The 22,461-nt window shown below is 42.0% G+C and overlaps 1 protein-coding gene across 1 annotated transcript in view; it reads right to left on the bottom strand.

Moving 5' to 3' along the window:
* Positions 1-7,463: 7,463 nt before the first annotated feature.
* The window catches only part of SMARCA1 (SWI/SNF related, matrix associated, actin dependent regulator of chromatin, subfamily a, member 1), a 130,155-nt gene continuing 115,157 nt past the window's right edge, over positions 7,464-22,461 (bottom strand). Inside the window, exons 23-24 of the mRNA XM_030210659.1 lie at positions 13,049-13,159; positions 7,464-7,883 (exon numbers count right to left, since the gene is read on the bottom strand). Of these exons, the coding sequence (XP_030066519.1) occupies positions 7,812-7,883; positions 13,049-13,159 (183 nt within the window). The 3' untranslated portion in view covers positions 7,464-7,811. The remainder of the gene's footprint in view (positions 7,884-13,048; positions 13,160-22,461) is intronic.

Below are 22,461 nucleotides of genomic sequence, written 5' to 3'. Positions count from 1 at the left end.
TATTCCACTAGCAACATTCCATGTAGAAGGCACAGGTTTCTGTTTCTGTGAGTCTGACGTCCTGCACGTATGTGCAGGACGTCAGACTCACAGAAGCAGAAGCCTGCGCGGCCACATTGGTGATCTGCAAGGGCCGACTTCTAGTGGAATAGCAACATTCCATGTAGAATCTCAAATAGTAGCAACAGTGGCCCAGTGGTTAGGGTGGTGGACTTTGGTCCTGGGGAACTGAGTTCGATTCCCAGCACAGGCAGCTCCTTGTGACTCTGGGCAAGTCACTTAACCCTCCATTGCCCCATGTAAGCTGCATTGAGCCTGCCATGAGTGGGAAAGTGCAGGGTACAAATGTAACAAAAATAAAAAAACATATTTCTGAGATATTAAAGCAACTTTTCAGCAGTCCTATATGGATAATGCCACTGAAAAATCCTGTACAGTGCACTACACTGTTCAGATAGTGTATGGGTATTCCATTCAACTATTCTGAAAGCTAGAACAAAGAAAATGCTGAACATGAAGGCTTAAATATTGAACTGTGAGTTTTTGTAAGTTATTAATATGTTTTATTAGACCAACATAAGTTTTAGCCCCCCCCCCCCCAAAAAAAAAAAAAAAACTCCATTCATGAGCTTTGGAGACTATACAGATTCTTCCTTCTTCACTGGTTTAGTGAAAGGTAACACAAGTTATCTCTGAAAGTAAAAATACAAGTTGCAAGACTGGGTTTAGATTTATCTAATTTTAACTACACTGTGTGGTATTCATTGTTTTATAAATGACCCACCCAAGGAGGTTTAATTGACAGATGGGAGCATGCTTGGCCCATTATCTAGCCGAAGCCAGTTGGCAGAGCTTGAGTGTATCAAGATGGTGGTGGCTGTAGCTGCGTAAGGAAGCAATTAAACCTGAATATAGATGTTGTCATCCTTGTCATGTGACTGTCTCCTGTCAATCAAACCTCCTCTGACCCACCCAAGTTCTGCTCACGTATATACCCCCTTTACAATTACGCTCTAAAGCCCCGAGGTTCTACCTTACAGAATAGCACCTAGTGCATATACGCATATAACTACCAATCATCGACACCCATGATGTACGTGGGTTGCCCCTTTTCAAACTCTTCAAGACTGCCCTAAAAACTATTTTCTTTGAACAAACTTTTTTCCCCCTCCTTGGTACTGATGTCACCTGGGACTGTGGTCTGCTGTGGAGGTAACAGTCTGTCCCTTGAGTGTGTGTGTGTTTTAATATAACTCAGATATAATTTTTCCTATCAAAAATGGTGTTCTTTTCCCTGTTTTTAGTCTGAACACCACTCTTACCTGTCCTGGAAAGGCGGTATAGAAAGTTCCCGATAAACCATACATGATGCATAAATCTAGGTGGCAATTTATAGAAATTACCTCCAGAAAGGGCAGTTCTATAATCTAGGCACCCTCATTTATCCATGTTTTATAAATGATTTATCCTTATGTTCCTGCAAAACTACAACAGAACCAATTATTTAATTTACTTCATGGGTGTATCTCCAAATGATACACGTAACTGATAGAATGCTATCAGTTAAGCATGTTACCTTTTGCATGTAGATATAAATGAAAGAATACTAAGCATAAGTTTGGGTACAATCACAAACACAAAGCGGGGCCGAGAGAGATGGTTACAGAGCGACGAACCTAACGATCCTTACGAACCCTTCACTTCAGGGAAGCCACAGAGTCAGCTTCAGAACATTGAAGGTGCCTTTTATTATAGTAGAGATAAGCAGGAGATGTAAGAGTCCGTGTTGAAAGGTTCATAGAAAAAAAATGAGGGTATCAAAGACAAATATAAAAACATAAAACACAAAATAAAACTTGTTAATGTGTACTATTTTGTTAATGGGCATGACATCACAATTTTTCCAAATTCCACACTTCATTGTTGAATTTGACCTGTGGTATTCACAGCACTTATAAGGATAAGTGTAAAATCCAAAAAAAAGTTGCAACAATTACAATACACAGGGGCTCATTTTCGAAAAACAGAAAAACGTCCAAAAAGCAGCACAAAGTGGCATTTGGACGTTTTATTTTTATTTGACATTTTTATGCCGCATTATCCTGAGATAGGCTCAGGTTCAATGTTGGCTTACATGACAAACATCAAATTGAGAAAAATACATTTTGGGAAATATTAACATTCATGAAACGCATCAAACAATTTCGTTGAATACCCTAATATATAGGACACAGTACAGAGTTTGTTTTATAAGGAACACAAAATTGTCGGTGTTTAAAGCAAAGTTATATAATGTAAGAAACATGAACAATAGATTAGGATATAATCAAATCGAGGACACAGTAATTGTGCAATAGGAGTTTGTAATAAAAGTTAGAATTCACTTGTTCAGAACCCTTATTTTATCATCCTCACTTTAACATTCCCATATCTCTTGTTTGTCCTGTTTGTCTGTCCTAATTAGATTGTATGCTCTGTCGAGCTGGGACTGTCTCTTCATGTTCAAGTGTACAGCGCTGTGTACGTCTAGTAGTGCTATAGAAATGATAAGTAGTAGTAGTAGAATGTGTTGAAATAGGGATCATTGATTTGTTTCAGACAAATGTAGTCATTTGTGGGTTTGAGCTGTTTGTGTACAGAATTCCAGGTTTTGGTACTTTGATACGAAAAGTTAGCAGTATGAACGGTTTCGTAAAGTCTTACAACTAGGAAAGTGAAGAATTAGATAACCTCTAGATATTGTTGAAGCATTACACGGTGGTAAGTTTGATGAGGTTTTTCATATAGGATGGTGACATGCCGTATAGAATCTGGTAAAAGAACACACTTCATTTAAATGATATTCTTGCTTTTATTGGGAGCCAATGTAAACCAGAAAGAAGAGGTGATGATTTAGTATAGCATGGTGATCTACAGATAAGACGTGCAGCCGTATTCTGTGCAGTTTGTAGCTTTTTAAGAAGGCAACATTTAATACATGCATAGATAGTATTGCAGTAACCAAATTTTGGGTCCTGGTTACTAAGGTGTGCTAGCTTTTTTAGTGCACGCTAAACGCTAGCCACACCTATATATTCCTATGGGTGTTTCTAGCATTAGCATGCACTGTTTAGCGCATTCTAAAAACATTAGCGCACCCTTAGCACGGCTTAGTAAACAGGGCCCTTGGTTAGGACTAATGATTGGACTAAGGTAAGAAATACTGATCTTTTGAAGAAGTTTTTAATTTTCCAGAGTGTATTGAAGACACTTGAACCTACTTTAGAGATCTAGACAGAAATTGATCAATTGCCTACCAATGAATTTTCATACTAGATTATAGGGGGTAAGTTATATCATCAATCGTAAAATTTTTGAGAGGCAAAGGATGCTGAGGGTTAACTACAATCAAGAACTTTGATTTTAGTTTTAGTTTTATCTGCCAAAACGTACAAATCGCTAATTTTCAAAACACATTTTGAAGATGTTTTTCTATGGGGGGGGGGGGGGGGGGCGTGTCCGGGGTACGATTTGGCTGTTTCTCATAACTTGAACATTTTGGTCTAAACCTGTTTTTATCACGACTAAGTCAGAAAATGGTGCCCTAAATGATCAGATGACCTCTGGAGGGATTAAGGCATAACCCCCCACCCCTCAAAGATGTGAACGAAACAGTACATTCAAGCCAAGACAGCTTCAGATGTTATGCCCAATCCTATTAGAGAAGCAAGGCGGTCCCTGGAGTAGCCTAGTGGTTGCTGCAGTGTACTGTAGAGAAGGAGACCCAGGCCCATATCCTACTCTGTTACACTTGTGGTGGAAACTGTGAGCCTTCTAAAATCCACCAAAAACTACTGTACCCAGATATGGGTGACACCTGCAGCCATAAGGGCTATTGTAGTGGTGTACAGTTAGGTACAGTAGGTTTTTGGTGTATTTTGGAGGGCTCCCCATACAACATAAGAGGATAACAGTGAGATGTGTACTGGGACTTTTTATGTGAAGTCCACTGCAGTGCCCCCTAGGGTGCCCCACTGCTCTGCTGGGATGTATGTGTGGCCAGTCTACTAAGAATGCTAGCTCCTACATCCCAATGGCCTGATTTTGTGTATTTTTCATTTGGATTTTTTTTTTTTAAACAAAAAAATGGTCCAAAAAGATAGATGCACTGAGCACAATGATATCTAGCAAATGGCCATTTTCAAAACAAAAAGACATTTTTCTATTTTGAAAATCACCATGTTTGCCACTGAATTTTTGGACATTTTCCGCAAAAGTCGGATTTAGATGTACTGAATCTTACATTTAACTAGTAAAATGGAGGGGGAAGGGGCAAAATGGCATCACAGTGAAGACGCTGTGTTCATCTGCTCCTGCCAATTTGCTTGTTTCCTGGCATTTATTTTCACCGATTTTCTCCGTACCTATGCCTAAGAGGAAAGGGAAGATTACTGCTTCTGCCCGACAGCCTCAGACCCCTGGATTACGACAGGCAGAGATCACTGGCTACACATCTGGCTCCACACAGGGCATTCTGGCTGGCCTCAGCATGAGGGAAAGCTTTGGCCTCACTGAGTCTGGCAGGGCCAATTCCTCCACAACCGCCACGAGATTCGGCATCAAAGGTAACAGCATTTCAAGAGGTGCTCGAGGGCATGCCGAGGCTGTCAAATATGTCAAGCACGAAATCTAAGGCTGGAAACTTGCCTCAAAATTCAACAGTTGGAGCTTTTTTTTCAAGGAAGTAGAATAGGAAGGGAGATTCCTTTATCCTTCCCTTGGTATGACCTGCTGAGTTGTCACTGGATTCGATATGTTGGTATGTGCTGGGACATCTTCCTCTTTGAACCAGTTTTCACACAGAATTTGGAAGTGTGAGGAGGAATTAAAACTTAATTCTGAGAACATTCATACAATTGAATCCCAGGCTCAACAGTCCCAAACCATACAGGCTAGTATGGGTCAGGACAAATTGATTATCCACTTTAAGCCGGAAAAATTTGGTAATTATAGGAGGATTCTGAATTTGAGATTACTGAATTTTTCTAAGCTTTTGACAGCAACACCAAGGACCTATTCTTTATATTACTGAAGGAAAAAGTAAAATACTCTGATGCGAGTTTGTCTCCTCTTCACGATTTATTTTCTTCCTGTGCCTCGTCAGCGTTCAAGTTCTCCTGATGGGAATTCTGTTGTGGATGTTTCTTCTGATAGTCTGAACATTACTTAGATTTTGGAGTCTTCCACTGAATAAGTGGTTTCTAGGTCTACCCTTTTGGTGACTTTTATGTTTCTGCAGGATAAAGAGGCACTTCTGCGTCACTTTTTCAGAATTTCAGACTCCACTATTTGGGGGAGGGATATTTCAAAATGGACTCAAGCAAGAAGAAAGAAGTTTCTGGCATAAAGACAGTATGTTGTATCTTTGGGAGCAATGTTTCGGCTTAGGTTTTCCTGCAAGTGTACATCCGCTCAGATAAGCATGCTTATGTTTTATGAACCCTCTCAGTTACATTTTTTTCTGGAGGGGGCTGGGGTAACAATATCTATTCCATAGTGTGATCTGCTTTCATCTTAGCTTGAATCGGTATATTATGTTGAAAACATGTAAACTCGCCAAGAAGGAGCCCCGAGTAAACATACCCCGGCGCTGAAAAGGAACGCGTTGCGTGCCCGTCCTCACTGAACTCTCTGTGCGGTTGCCGGCTAAGCTCTAGAAACAACGCTGCGCGCCCCTTCTTTTTTTTTTTTTTTTTTAAACAAGCTAGCTCCCACTGCCCAAGCGAGATGGAACGGAGAAAACCAACTGCTGAGGAAGAAAATGACGCGCCAAAACCCCAGACACCATTATATCCTTCTCTGTTTATTTATTTAATTTTTACACAGCTGCCTCTGCTCGTTAGAAGGCTGGGGTTCTTTCATTTTCTTTTTTTTTTAAAAACAGCTGACCCTGCTCGTTACAATTCTGGTGCTCATTAGCCAACTGAGTATTGTCCCCTTTTTTTTTTTTTTTTAAACAACTTGCTCGTTTAAAATGCTGGGGAAGGAAAAAAAAATACTTGTACTTTTAACTTTCCATAGTGGCTGCCTCTCCCAAAGACATACATCTTTCTAAACAAAGGGTAGCCCTTCCCAGCTACGTATGGGAGATGGGGAGAAAGGGGGGAGGGACCCGGGGACACCCGAGTTTAACACCCCCAGAGGCTGAAAAAGAAAGGAAAAGAAATCCCTACCTGACCAGTGTCTAACAGAGAATTCCTAGGCATAGAAGAAGAGGTAGCATTATTAACCTCTAAAAGAGAAAGATAAAGAGAGAGACTAATGGGCTCGCTTCCTACCTGCTGGGAGACTGAGAAAATACTGAGGCTAAGGTCACATGGCCAGGGCTCCTATTGGCTCTCTAGTCAGAGTTTTTTCTCAGTCTCCACCTGCTGGTAGGCGAGCACAACCCATCAGTCCAATCCTGGTCCGGTCCGGAAGGACGCTAAGGAAGACTCACTGTTTTTTCTTAGAATATTTTGCATGCTAGCTCCCCTCTGGCTATTTGAATTGGGTTCTCTCCCTAATGTGGTCTAGGAAGAGGTCAATTATTGTTTTATTTTCTATGTAAAAAAAATTTATTTTTTTATTGGCTGTTATCTACATATTGTACTCGTGTTTCAAGATTTCTTGATCTATAATATAACAAAAACTTAGGAAAATAAAGAGTGAAAAAGGTCTAAGCTGACATTCTTTAATCTATGGCAGTCAGAGCCTCAAGGAAAAGATAGATGTTACTTTCTTTTAAGTTTCATAGATTAATTCTATTTTGCTGCATGCTTGAAATAAAATCAGAATCAGGCCAAAGGACCTAAAAAGCTGCATTTGGCATATGTGACTCACCTTATTTATTTATTTTTAGCATTTGTATCACACATTTCCCACCTATTTGCAGGCTCAATGTGGCTTACATTGTTCCGTAATGGTGATCACCAATTCCGGAAAAGAGAAATACATAGTAAAATGGAGGTAACAGAGTGGATTAGGTTGTCAGATAAAGAAAGTTCATTTTCATAATAAGTAATAAAAGGTATTGGATTAAACTTCAATCATGATAGATGAACTTAAACAATCAGGAATATTAAACTTCAACCTTGATTATTGCTGGCCAAACAAACAATTTGGATAGATTTACAGAGAACAAATTACCAGCCCAATATTATCATCTGAAAATAAAGAAGTTGTACTTTTGTAACATTAATGAGTAGTAGTTTCTAAGAAAAATTTCTGAAACTCAGATTTTGAATTGCCACCTTGTGTTCAATTATTATGGCACTTTGAATGAACTTTGGCTAGTTGTCTAATCTGTAAATCACCTTTATCTAAAAACAGTGCACCTTAGAACATAAAAAGAAATGGCGAAAAAACTTTAAAATACTATTTACATTACAGTCAATTCTCTACTTCCTCTTCGTCCTCCAATCTCACAAAATGTGGAGCAAAAATAGTACAGCAATGAGATCTAGCTTTTATTTGAAAGCACAAATATAAAACTTATATAAAAGCTGATACTTCAGCACATGCTTCAAAAGCCCTTGACTGATTGAATTATGTTAAAAACACAGGAAATTCACAAAATACAGCACGCTAAAATATTGGAATGCATAAAACATATAAGCTACGTATATACTCCGCATAAAGAAAGGTATTGTAAAATGTACAAAATCTGCCAAAAACAATATTATTCTTACAGTGTACAATGAATACATACACACCCCCAATTAACATTTTTAAACAAATTACATGAGACGCATATGGCAGTTGTGTGTCTGTCTTATGCAGCTACTCCAGTTCTATGATTTTGATTTCTTCACATCTTTTTTTCCAGAGTTCTCTGGGGCAGAATCCGATTTTCGTTTTTGTGACTAAAAACATAAAATACATACATTAATAAATAAATGTGTGTTTAAATAAGAATGAGAAAGAGATAGAGAGGGAGAGAGAGAGACACACACACACACATGAAAGCAAGTGTTGCATGTACGTTTGATGTGAAACAGAGAAAACAAGAAGTGAAATCACCAATAATATATCAAATTTTAATTTTTTTAAACTGTAATGAAAGTAAAGTATCAAAACATCACAACTGTTAAGGTGATAGACATAACACAGTTTACTGAAAATACGTGTATTTCATTTCATGCAAAAACTGCATAAACAATTTTTGCTTTCAGGTGACGATATATCAAATACCTGCTATGCAAGTAATGGAAGCGATGCTGAAGGAAAGGATAGTGAATTTCCTGGAAGCCAATAAGTTGCAAGATCCGAGACAACATGGTTTTACCAAAGGGAAATTGTGCCAAACGAATCTCATTGAGTTCTTTGATTGGGTGACAGGAGAACTGAATCAGGGACGAGCTATGGACGTAATCTACTTAGATTTCAGCAAAGCTTTTGACACGGTTCCCCACCGGAGGCTCTTAAATAAACTGGATGGGCTGAAGATAGGACCTGAAGTGGTGAACTAGATTAGGAACTGGTTGACGGATAGATGCCAGAGGGTGGTAGTTAATGGAATTCGCTCGGAGGGAAAGGTGAGTAGTGGAGTGCCTCAGGGATCGGTGCTGGGGCCGATTCTGTTCAATATATTTCTGAGTGACATTGCCGAAGAGTTAGAAGGTAAAGTTTGCCTATTTGCGGATGATACTAAGATCTGTAACAGAGTGGACACCTGGGAGGGAGTGGAAAACATGAAAAAGGATCTGAGGAAGCTAAAAGAATGGTCTTAGGTTTGGCAATTAAAATTCAATGTGAAGAAATGCAAAGTGATGCACTTAGGGAATAGAAATCCACGGGAGACATATGTGTTAGGCAGGGAGAGTCTGATAGGTACGGACGGGGAGAGGGATCTTGGGGTGATAGTATCTGAGGATTTGAAGGCGATGAAACAGTGTGACAAGGCGGTGGCCGTAGCTAGAAGATTGTTAGGCTGTATAGAGAGAGGTGTGACAAGCAGAAGAAAGGGGGTGTTGATGCCCCTGTATAAGTCGTTGGTGAGGCCCCACCTGGAGTATTGTGTTCAGTTTTGGAGGCCATATCTTGCTAAGGATGTAAAAAGAATTGAAGCGGTGCAAAGAAAAGCTACGAGAATGGTATGGGATTTGCATTACAAGACGTACGAGGAGAGACTTGCTGAACTAAACATGTATAATCTGGAGGAAAGGAGAAACAGGCAGTGGTGTGCTGGAGCAGGCTCTCACAGGCTCACAAGAGCCGGTTGTTAAATTTTTAAGAATTCTGGGAGCCGGTTGTTAAAGTAGGGCCCTCCATGGCTACTTTAACAACTGGCTCCCAAAATGTGGGCTTGGGCCCCCTGCTGAATTATCTTTTACTTTGCTGGTGGGGATGCTAAACCCTGCCAGCCAAGTAAATAGACTACTGCTGCTCCCCGCTCCTTGTTTCCAGCTCTGGGCAGCAGGCTGGGACTTCTCGAGCATGTGAGAGAAGTTCCAGCATGCTGCTCAGAGCAAGACGTTGGGAGTGATGGCAGTCCATTTATTGGCTGCCAGCAAAGGTATGCCTAACGTGCCCGTACGGCACCTTATGCCTGGAATTGACTTCCTGGACCTATACGTCTAGCTCCATCTCTACCTGTTTTCAAATCTATGCTGAAGACCCACCTTTTCACCACTGCTTTTGGCTCCTAGCCACTACTCAATTGCCTCTCCCTTGTTCCTTCTCACCCAGTACTTCCCTCGCCCTTAATTTGTCTTGTCTGTCTGTATTATATTTTTAGATTGTAAGCTCTACTGAGCAGGGAGTGTCTCTCTATGTCAGGTGTTCAGCGCTGCGTGCGTCTGGTAGCGCTATACAAATGTTAATAATAATAATATATGTGCGTAAGTGGCAGCAGGGTGCCTAAGCACTATTATCCAAATACCCACGTAACTTACATAGTAACATAGTAGATGACGGCAGAAAAAGACCTGCACGGTCCATCCAGTCTGCCCAACAAGATAACTCATATGTGCTACTTTTTTGTGTATACCCTACTTTGATTTGTACCTGTGCTCTTCAGGGCACAGACCGTATAAGCCTGCCCAGCACTATCCCCGCCTCCCAACCACCAGCAAGTCACTTAACCCTCCATTGCCCCATGTAAGCCGCACTGAGCCTGCCATGAGTGGGAAAGCGCAGGGTACAAATGTAACAAATAAATAAATAAAAAATAATTTGAGTTAAATGTGTGTGCGCATCTGCCCTCATCACTATTCTGTAATACCCACTGCTAACTCCAGGCTCCGTTCCTTCTATCTCGCTGCTCCCTATGCCTGAAATAGACTCCCTGAGCCGGTACGTCAGGCTCAGTCTCTGGCTGTCTTCAAATCTAGGCTTAAAGCCCACCTCTTTGCTACTGCTTCTGACTCCTAACCATTACTCTCTTACTCAGTACCCTCACTTATTGCCCTATCCTTTATCCTCACCTCTTTATTCCCCTACCCTTAATTGTTCTGTCTCATGTCTTATCTAGATTGTAAGCTCTTTGAGCAGGGACTGTCTTTTTTTGTGTATGGTGTGCAGTGCTGCGTATGCCTTGTAGCGCTATAGAAATGATAAGTAGTAGTAGTAGTAGTCGTAGTAATACCTGCACCTGAATTTCAAAGTGCACAACTCAAAAGAGGCATAGCTGTGTGAGGACTTTGAGTAGATTGGGGGTGTTCCCACAAGTTAGATGCAATGTTATAGAATGATGTCATATTTGTGCCTAAGATGGGTGCCAGCATTACACCAGGTTTCAGTAGGCTTAAATCCAGTGCTCAATGTTAGTCACAAGAGCCATACTAAGCTAGTATTCTGCAAAGGGAAAACCTTTGCAGAACTAGCTTGGCACTGATCTTTTCGCACCTAACTTTGGGCGTCATTTGCTGATTCCAGCCCTTAGAGACTGGAAGTCCCAGGAAACTGATGAAATGAAAAAAATAAAAAATAAAAAAACATTGAGATTACTTCTAAAGATGTGAGTGCTCGTCTGTAACTGATGGAATGTAGAGATGCTTCTCCCGATAAACTGTGTGGTTTTGCGGGAAAAAACTGGAAGAATAATGTCCTGATTGATATGAAAAGTTCATACTACCTTGGGTAGAAACTTGGGGTGGGTTCGTAATACCACATTGGTAGGAGAAAAAAAAATGAGTATATGGTGGATAATACATCAAGGCTTGTATTTCACTGATCCTGTGATTGCAAAAATAAAAAGTGTTTTCCAAGTGATGCATTGGTTCAAGCGACCAGCGCAGACATTAATGTTTATTGTTATATCACGGTCTTTTTTAAGACCTCTACTTAATGTTGTTTGCTATAAGATTCCTACACTGTAGAGTTTCCATCAACAGACTCCTGAGGCAGGCCATAGACTGTATTGAGTCTTTTTATCAATAACTTTTCTTAAAAGTATTCAGGCTGTTCGTCTTATCTCTGGAATCCACTTTCGTTTTCCCACTTTTTCTACTCCTTCTGCATTAAGTACACTTTTCATGCCACTCAGCACCCTCATTAACATGGAGGGAAAAACATCCGATGCAAGGTCAAAAGGCTCAATGGCCCAGGGAGCTCAAGTAGTTCTGTACCCGAAAAGAATCGATATCCTTGCCATAAGAAGGCCTCAAAAGATGAAAAATAAAAAGTTGAAAAAAATCAATAAATTAATTAAAATTAATACAGAAAAAGAAAAAAATATAACAAAAAAATGTCCTGAAAAAAGGAAGGCACCAAAATAGAAAAGGTTGACGTGCTGAGGAAAGATTAGAAGCCCAACCTGTCTTCAGAAAACGCTAGACTGTTAGTCCTGCGCTCAAGCATCGGGCGGGAAGGCACCCACGCATGTGCGGTGGGGGCACTGCCTCAAAGTTTTAAATTGACAATGCACTATGGCAGTGTCCACATGGGGCTCCATGGATGATGTCACCCACATGTGAGAATATTATGCCTGCTTGTCCTCAGAGAAAAAGCGCTTTAGTGTTGATATTTGGAGATCTCGCTGGTACCTGAAAAAGGTTCCCTGAGTCGGCACAAGCGAGTTTTTATAGTTGCTTTCACGTTTCCCACACTCTTCCAGAGAGAGGGCTGACACATCCGTCTAGCAGCACAAAAAAATAAAAATCTGCCAACGAGGTGGAAAGGGTACAATCCATGAAATTCATCAAAAACAAGCAAGCACTCTAGAAAGGGTAGTTCAGCACAAGCAGCTCATGGAGACTAAATTGCCCTTGTTGTTCACGGAGAAGCAGTCTTATAGGGTCCACATAAAAATGAGAACTCAGGTGGCCCCGTGCAATGGCGCAGCACAGAAGTTCTGCATATGCAAGGTCCAAGTCAAAAATTTCCAAGTTTCTAAGCAAAAGAAAACTTTTCTGTAGAGGACTCCCTCAGGTGGCATGATCCAGTTGTGAAGACTTACCACTCCTGCTTGTCCTCAAATAAATATATAAATAAATTCAATACTTCCTTCCTTTGAGCACCTGAGTAATCATCCTAATTTTAAACCTAAATAAAATTATCTGCAATTAATGCAGTAAAAGGTTGGTCTTACAAACCTCATCTATGCCCATAATTTTAATGCTTATTATCATTCTTCAAGTCAAATTGCAATAAATCCTCAGGTCATATCAACTGGAGTACATTAATTTTACTATCAGCTAAGTGACATCAGTTGAGATTAATGGTTAAATTATTTGTGAATTTGTGCCCATTGAGGTCACCAGGAACAAAGCATTACATCTGACACAGATTGGCTTGAATGCCAAGGTCTTCAGAAGTGTTTCAGAGGCTACACTGGCAGTCATTACTACACAGGTCTCCACCAATGAGAACCACAACTGAATGTCCAATTAAGAAGTGAAATAATATTTAAATTTCTCAAACATTTCAGGGCTGCAAACATCTTACATCATCATAAAGTTGTCTAAAGAAGCTGCATGTTATAGTTAAATTACTGTACACACTGCTGTACAATTTAATAATTTAAGAGGTTAAGTAATAACAAATCGTATGCAATTAAACAAAATACGGTAAGCAGTAGCAAATTTACCGCTGGAGCTTTTGCCCCCCTTTTCTTTTTCTCTGCTCGTTCTTTCTCCTCAATCTCCAAGTTTTCTTTTTCTATCAAAGATATAAGAGTATTACAGCGTCTCTGGAGCTCCTGAGAAAAGTAATAAAGAAATATCAGATTCTGTACTCAGGTCTGAATTACTGTGAAGTTATAGGTTTCAGAAAGCCTAAAACAAACATTACCCCTCACAAGCAACTTATCAAGTAATACACTTTTATTTTGAACTTTCTTATTGCATACTAGTAAAACAGGCCCGTTTCTGACACAAATGAAACGGGCGCTAGCAAGGTTTTCCTCGGAGTGTGTATGTTTGAGAGAGGTGTGTGAGATTGACTGTGTGAGACAGAGAGAGAGAGAGTGAATGTGTGTGTGTGTGTGTGTGTGTGACAGAGAGAGAGAGTGAGACTGCTGGGTGCGAGTGTATCTCCCCTGTCCCCCCTCCAGCCACCCAGAGATTGTCCTCTCTCCCCTGCACCCCCTCCAGCCACCCAGCGATTCTACTTTTTCCCTTGCCCCCCTCCAGCCACCCACCGATGCTCTTCTCTCCCCTGCCCCCCCTCCAGCCACCCAGCGATTCTCCTGTGTCCCTTGTCCCCCCCCCTCCAGCCACCCAGCAATTCTCCTGTGTCCCCTGCCCCCCCTCCAGCCAATCTCCCCTGCCCCCCCTCCAGCCACTCCTCCACTTTAATCAGCATATATTACATTCCCCCCATGTGCTACAGAAAAGCACTGAGCACATCCTATATAATAAAACGCACCTCCAACGTTCTGAAGCTGAGAAAGTGAAGCCTTCAAGCCGTGAAGCATTCGTGCGCTCTGTAGGGCTCCATCTCCTCAATTGTCGACACGTAGTTCCGGAATGTTGCAGGAATGCTTCAAGGCTTGAAGGCTTCACTTTCTCGGCTTCAGAGCGTTGGAGGTGCATTTTATTATATAGGATACCACTGAGACATTAGCAGATACAATGTTTTACCATGACATTCAATATAGCCAAGCACAACACTATCACTTACAAGCATTGTTCGTAGCAGATTTATATAACTATCTGTGAAAAGAATTTGAAAGTATGTATGCGGATATATATATATATTTTTTTTTTATACATGGTCTGGAAAAAAAACAGGACTCAACATTTTTCCAAATAACCCCAAAATGTCTTACTGCATCAGAAACTTCTGCCTGAAATTTGAGACATTTCTGAGAATTTTATTTTTCAACAGGATGGTGCTCCAGTGAATCGAGCTCGCAAAAGTTGAGTTCTTAATTAACGAAACCCCAGAATTCACTGAGCCAACAGCATCTTTTGACTGTCAGGTTTCACTCTTAGGTGCAGTAACATCTTTAATAGCATCTCTACTCCGAGCAGGGGCGCCAAGGGGGGGGGGGGGGGGGCAGGGGGACAAAATTTCCAGGGCCCGGGCCTCCAAGGGGGGCACGGCGCTGGGGTCTCTCTCCTTCTCCTGCTTCCAGGCCACCAGCGCTACGGTCCCCAGTCTCACCTGCCTGCCCTCGGATCCGTCAATAGCCCCTCTCTGTCCGCCACCATGACAGGGCCCCCTGCATTTAAATCGGCAGCACCTCACCTCCATGTGAAAGCGGCAGATCACCTCCCTTCAGGCCCTACCTCACTGTGCCCTGCCCTCATGGAAACAGGAAGTGACAAGGGCAGGACACAGTGGAGGAAGGCCCGAAGGGAGGCGATCTGCCGCTTTCTCGCGGAGGTGGGGTGCTGCTGATTTGAATGCAGGGGGACAGGTCATGGTAGCGGACGGAGAGGGGCTGTCGACGGGGCTGGGGGTGGCAAGTGGAGATTGGGGATTACGGCGCCGGTGGCCTGAGAGCAGGAGAGGGAAGCAATAGTGGTAGGGGTTGGGGGCGGCAGAGGCCCCGGGTGCGGCTCAGTCTCTCGGCGGCCCTGACTCTGAGTACACAATATTATATTCCACCTTCACTGACAGCATTATTCCACCATCAGTGAAAATATTTGCCAAAATTGTGTGGCTCTGGAAAAATTATAGGCCCATCAAACGCAAATTGTTCTTTAAAGAAGCAACACGATTGGGGGCTGATATATATATATTTTTTTTTTACAAGCGACCCATCTCTATATATAAAAGGCACCACCAACGTTCTAAATGAAGCCTCCAGCCGGAAGTGTGAAGGGGGAGAGATATCCGGTTTCCCCATGAGTGTCTGCCCCGCCCTCGCTCTCTCTGTAACACAAACAGTGAAGGAAAACACAGCAAAGCACGAAACCAAATCGCTCTCTCTGTAACAGTGAATGACTCAGAGGGGGGAGGGGAGAGAGGGCAGAAGCCCTCACTATCTCTCTAACACAAACACAGAACAGCAGGAAACTTAACACTGAAGGACTTGACTCCGAGGGGGGAGGGGACAGACAGCACAGGGGAAGGGAGAGAGGGCAGAGGGCAGGGACACACACACACTCCCACATGCACACAGAAGAAAACCTTGCTAGCCCCCGTTTCATTTGCATCCGAAACGGGGCTTTTTTTACTAGTTTGCTTATAAAGTATAAACATTTACTTAATAGTTCCTATCCACAAATTTATCTGGCCTCTAATCGAGTATGTCCTAAGACTGCAGGTGGGTATTCTCTTGAAAAAGGGCCATACGTGGACTGTATATCAATGGAAGACAGATAAAGAAGGCCAGTACATTCTGTTAGTTATAGATATTGGTAGGACTATTTATACATTGCTGAACATATATGCACCAAATCAAGCACAGGGCGACTTTTACAAACAGTTATTAGTATTGTTGACCAAATCTGTTAGGGGGGAGTTGTTGATAGGAGGGGACTTCAATTTAACACTGGACCCTATGCTTGATAGTACTGTTAACATAGTTTCATATGCTATAGTCGATAGGGAATAGCTTCAGAGGTTTATTAATCAGTGGGGTCTAGTCGATATATGGAGGGCCACACACGGGGCAGAACGGGATTATACTTATTATTCAGTGGCACGACTCACATTCTCGTATAGACATATGGTTGGGAGACCCTCTGGTCTACTCCCGCACACAAGTAGCATCCATACATACGCACACATGGTCAGATCATGCCTCGATTACAATTACTTTTAGGGGGCAGGGGGTTTCTTCTGCTTCTTGTGGGTGGAGATTCCCTGACAATTTATTGGGTGGGATTTTGGGAGGATTGAAAGTATAAAAATGTATATGTGCTCAAGCTGTTTTGTATGTTTGGCAATTGAAATTTAAATAAAATATGTTTAAAAAAATCTGAATTACCGCCAGGTGCACACCCTGCCCCGACAGTAGTGCCAATTGGGCACATGCTACCCGTGAGTTAGCCCTCCCGCACCTTTGCAAAAGGGCCCCTTAACCCTTTATTGCCCCAGGTACAAAGTAAGTACCTGAATATAATATGTAAAAAGCTTTGATTGTAGCCACAGAAAGGCAGTATATCAAGTCCTTTTCCCTTTGTATTTGTATTTCTGCTTTATGTTGTGTAGGTTTTTAATGTATTTTAATTTTCTCTAAGGGGTCCTTTTACTAAGCTGCATTAGGTGCTAACATGTACCAAATGCAAAAAAAAAAACTGGAGTACTGCAGTATATGGTTAGGCATCCTGCAGTATGGTAACTCTGAAATTTACATGCAATATATATATATTTTTTTTGATCAAGCATGTCAGGGGCAGTGAGTGGCCATTCCTGCACTGACCAATTAGATCATCTATAATAACATGCACTAACCAATTAGCACATGGGTAACACAGGAGCTCTTATCACCTACAAAATGGGTGGCATATGGTAATTTTATTTATTGCATTTGTATCCCACATTTTCCCACCTCTTTGCAGGCTCAATGTGGCTTACAATACATCATGAATAGTGGAAATACATGATAAGACAGATATTTAGTATTACAGACGGATCTTGGGTGACACGATCATGATAAGACATGATAGTAGTCTAATAAGCAGATATAATAAGTCTATTCTGGATATATGTGGCAAGGTTCACATTTGTTGGTCTTTGTGGTATGCCTTGTTAAAGAGATGGGTCTTCAGTAGCTTGCGCAAGTTGGTAAGTTCATAGATCGTTTTTAAATTACGCAGCAGCGCGTTCCAAGGTTGACGCATGTGTTAGTTTGTAATTTAGACCTTTGCAGTTGGGGAAGTGAAGGTTAAGGAATGTGCAGGATGATTTTTTTTTGCATTCCTGGGTGGTAGGTCTATCAGGTCTGACATGTAGGCTGGAGCATCCCCGTGAATGATTTTTGTGAACTAGGGAGCATATCTTGAACATGATGCGTTCTTTGATTGGGAGCCGGTGTAGCTTTTCTTTTTTTAAAAACATGGCCATGCAGTAATGGCAAAATTAGCACACGGTCATTAATACAAAAACTTTTTTTTAAAACAAAACATTTTTACAGCCATGGTAAAATGTCCTTAAGGCCAATTTTTACTGCAGCTCAGTAAAAGGACCCCTACGTTAGCTACAGCCCTGATGAAGGCAATATGCTGAAATATAGCCATCGGATATTTTTAGACTGTTTTGATTCATTTCCCCTTTCCCTTTCATTCTCTGTGTTTTTCTGTTGCAATTTAACAAACTTTTAAGGTTTAGAAATATTTTACCATTATTTTTATTTCTTTTTTTTTTTTTTGCTTCAATTCTCTTATCTTATTACGTATGCTTTGTTACTAGCCATTTCTTCACCATCACACGTGTTTCCATATCCAAGAGAAGCCTGTTCTGACTGAACTGGAAGGAGCAGGAACCTGCCAAACTAACAAAATGTAATTTGGCTCCAAGAGACTAAAGGGGCCTAATTATCAAATTGCATTAATCTCAATGTGTGCTACTTACTAACAATGTGTATTAACTTGCATCACCATAATTTGATAAACAGACTCCTAAGCTTACTTTTACTTTTTACTTTTTGTTACATTTGTACCCCGCACTTTCCCACTCATGGCAGGCTCTATGCGGCGGGCAATGGAGGGTTAAGTGACTTGCCCAGAGTCACAAGGAGCTGCCTGTGCCGGGAATCGAACTCAGTTCCTCAGTTCCCCAGGACCAAAGTCCACCACCCTAACCACTAGGCCACTCCTCCACGCTTGCTACTATTTGAGATTCTACATGGAATGTTGCTATTCCATTAGCAACATTCCATGTAGAAGTCGGCCCTTGCAGATCACCAATGTGGCCGCGCAGGCTTCTGCTTCTGTGAGTCTGACGTCCTGCACGTACGTGCAGGACGTCAGACTCACAGAAACAGAAGCCTGCGCAGCCTTTTACATGGAATGTTGCTAGTTGCTAGTGGAATAGCAACATTCCATGTAGAATCTCCAATAGTAGCAACATTCCATGTAGAATCTCCAATAGTATCTATTTTATACCCTGCGCTTTCCCACTCATGGCAGGCTCTATGCGGCTTACATGGGGCAATGGAGGGTTAAGTGACTTGCCCAGAGTCACAAGGAGCTGCCTGTGCCGGGAATCGAACTCAGTTCCTCAGTTCCCCAGGACCAAAGTCCACCACCCTAACCACTAGGCCACTCCTCCACTGTTACTACTATTTGAGATTCTACATGGAATGTTGCTATTCTACTAGCAACATTCCATGTAGAAGTCAGCCCTTGCAGATCACCAATGTGGCTGCGCAGGCTTCTGCGAGTCTGCACAGAAACAGAAGTCAGCGCAGCCTTCTACATGGAATGTTGCTAGTGGAATAGCAACATTCCATGTAGAATCTCCAATAGGATCTATTTTATACCCTGCGCTTTCCCACTCATGGCAGGCTCAATGCGGCTTACACGGGGCAATGGAGGGTTAAGTGACTTGCCCAGAGTCACAAGGAGCTGCCTGTGCCTGCAGTGGGAATCGAACTCAGTTCCTCAGTTCCCCAGGACCAAAGTCCACCACCCTAACCACTAGGCCACTCCTCCACTGTGTTAAATAATGTCTCAAAGAATCATTATGTACTGTCTTTCTCTCATAAGTACCTTTTCCTATGCTGATATGCTACTTAACAAAAATGAGATAGGGAGAGCTGCCATTTCTGCAGGTAAATGAGCACAGTTTCCACAGATATAATGCTTTAGAAAACTGTCTACTCGAGGTGCAGGCAGAAGTACACACACAGGTCCACCACTTTCACCTGCAATAGGGGGAGGTATTCCTAAGGGCAAGTTGGCAAGGAGCTTGTTAACGCAGTCATACTTTTTCATTTTTAAAAGTGTGCATGTATTTTATCTTGGAAAAACCACCTTTACAAATTAGCAGGCGTTATGCAAAAGGTATATTTCCTTAGGAAATTTGGGTCAATTTTGAGTCTGCCCAGAGGGATACAATACTCTTTACTCCCAGACTTTGCATTCATTTTCAAAGCAAAAGTGGATGAGTACTTTCGTTTTGAAAACTGCCAGCACGCACCTGCTAATTTGTTCAGGTATTTCTGAGATAAAAATATATGCTTGCATTTAAAAAGTCAAAAGCACAATCAATTTTCCAAACTCATCCCCCATAATGCCACCTTTTACTGTGCACATGTAGTAGTTCAGTTTACCATGGTCTTTCCGTGACAGCCTTTCACAAGTATTCACCAAAGTGGTTTACAGTAAAAAAATAAATAAATAAGCACAGAAATTTAATAGGAAGAAAGCACAGGGAAGCCTCAGGACAACATGAGGACCCTGGCAGCAACATATCCCTCACCTCCTTAGAGACAGAGAAATGCTGGCTATCTGTGACCAAGATTCATCTTGGAGGTCAGCCAGACACAGTACAAAGGAGATAAGGTAAGAATTGCTCTGTGCTTTCCTCCACGGTGCACCTGTGAGGTAAGCATCTGCAAACCACTTGTGGACCTGACACATATTCCTCCAGTTTTTACCCCATATTGCCCTCTGTACTCATTTCCAAGGCTCCCTAGGAATCCTCTGCATTTTGGAAATACCACACAGAACACCAGCTTCTCTATAAGCCATACATCCCCAATTGTATGCTATGGTGTCACCTTTTCAAAACAAAGAGGAAAAAATGCTAGGGCTAAGATGACCTTCAGGTGTACTTACAGATCTTGTCCCCTTCATGCACTGGGCTCTAGGTCACCCTCACTGCTGCTGCTGCTTTTCTAGACCAACAGCAGCAATACAAGCTGGACTCTACTTCAGTGGCTGCCAGCTCTGCCCCAGAACAGAAAGTGACAGATGGGGAGGGACCACCAGTCACACAAATGGAGATCATCAAGAACTGTAGAACCATGGTGGTGATTGGGAGCTTTTTTTGCCATTTTACTCTGTATTGGAGATGTGTAGTGCCTCCTCTCCTCCATGTCAGCGATGCCCTTGGAGTGGGTAAGAGCATTGTAACATCTAGATTTTCAGATGCAGTCTGGCTTGGGTTGTTAAAAAAGCCAAAAGTCATTTCTACCAGAAAGTCATCTGTCATGAGTTTACGGCCTTAGTCTGCTGCCCAAAGGGCAGATATCAAAATTGCAAACCAAAAAGATGGAGCTGGCCACAGCACAAATGAAAAATAGGATGTTATGGTGTTCAATCCACTGATATTCAGTTTGCAGCAGGCAGCGCTTTGACTGCCTACTGCTGGAGTTCAACCTGGATATTCAATGTCGGGCCATTTCAGTCAACCAGCATTAAGTATCCAGGTTTCCCAATGCTAACTAGTGCATGACCGGTTAAGTCAATATTCAGACTTAACTGGCCATGGTTTAGGAGGCAAAGATAGACCTGCTTTTTATGCAGCCTTCTTTGGCTACTAAGCCTGGCCGGTTAAGTTCCGAATATCTGTACTTAACTGGTCACGCCCCTGGAATGCCCCCAACATCGCCAGCTTTATTTTTGGTGTTAACCAGGCACTTTCAGTGTGTGGTCCCCTGGATTATGTTAAGCACTGGTGTTAAAATTTAAGCCATATATATTCCCCACCATTATTCATATGGTAGCAGCACTGAATCCACTAGCACTACCTAACAGCTGAGCATCACCGCCAGATAATTCCCAGTACTGACACCACCCCTCCTCCTCTGTCCCAGTACCCAATTAATCTGATAATAATAATGCCATTTACTTATGAAGTCCAGGGTTCAGGGATTCCAACAATATCAGTCACTATCTGAGGGACCAAGTTTCCAGGACCATTGGGACGGGCCAGAGCCAAGGGAAATTACAAAGAGGGACATTTTCGAAAGAAACGTCTAAATCAGAATTTGGACGTTTTATAAAGATGTCCAAATTCTGAACAGGAAAGAAGGTCATTTTCGAAAAAGATGGACGTCTATCTTTTGTGTTCGAAAATACCATGGACGTCCTGTGATTTGGATGTCTGTTTTTCGGCCATTTTTGAAAAAAAACAAAAACAAAACGTCCAAGTGTAAAACATCCGAAATCAAGCCACTGGGACGTAGGAGCCAGCATTTTCAGTAGACTGCTCCCCCTGACATCCCAGGACAGCAACAGGGCACCCTAGGGGGCACTGCAATGGACTTCATAAAATGCCCCCAGGTACACACCTGACCATTGCTCCCTTACCTTGTGTGCTGAGCCCACCAAAACCCACTATCCCCAACTTACACCAGTACCATACTCCTTATAGGGGGCATCTATATGTGGGTACAGTGGGTTTCTGGTGAGTTTTGGAGGGCTCACAGTTTCATGCACAGGTGAACAGATAGTGGGGGTAGGGGTCCACCTTTCTGAAGTGCACTGCACCTACTACTAAACTAATCCAGGGACCTGCATGCTGCTGTAATGGACCCGAGTATGACATATTACTTTCTTAACTTGACAATGGCATAATGGCTTGTTAAAGTTTCAAACTTGTGATATTTCAACCATTCTTCAACAAGCTAGCATGTGTCCAAGAAAAGTCATTTTTCTTGTTAGGAATGCAGAGCTAGCTTATTAAATGTAATGCGAAGCACAAAAGATCAAAGTTCAGAAACATCAAATACGCAAAAGACTGCGACTGTGTTGTACTTTTGAAAAATAAAATGTTGGAAATCAACACGTTCATATTTTCCTTTGTACCTGACGTGATTTTTCTCAATTTTGCTGAACACCTGAAACAGACTAGCAGTGGACACTACAAGAACCAAACCTGTGGCAGAATTCAAGCACACACTGGACAGCCATAAAGGGACCTTAGGGACAGAGCAAGGGGAAAACCACAGATCAACAGACCAGTGACAGTACAGAAAGCACACAAATGGGCAGACTGGGTGGACCAAATGGTTTCTTTGCTGTGAGTCAAAATATGGTGCCAGAGCAACACCTAGTGGCTTAGTGAAGATATCATGTAGGGAATTACACGTCATAATGTGTGAATATATGATTCACTGGACAACAGCAGCGGAGAGAAAATTTATCTTTTACAGAA

This window comes from Microcaecilia unicolor, chromosome 7, assembly GCF_901765095.1.
Source record: "Microcaecilia unicolor chromosome 7, aMicUni1.1, whole genome shotgun sequence".
In the NCBI taxonomy this organism is placed as follows: Eukaryota; Metazoa; Chordata; class Amphibia; order Gymnophiona; family Siphonopidae; genus Microcaecilia; species Microcaecilia unicolor.
The sequence above is the reverse complement of the archived record's forward strand: the minus strand, read 5'-3'. Positions and strand labels throughout refer to the sequence as shown.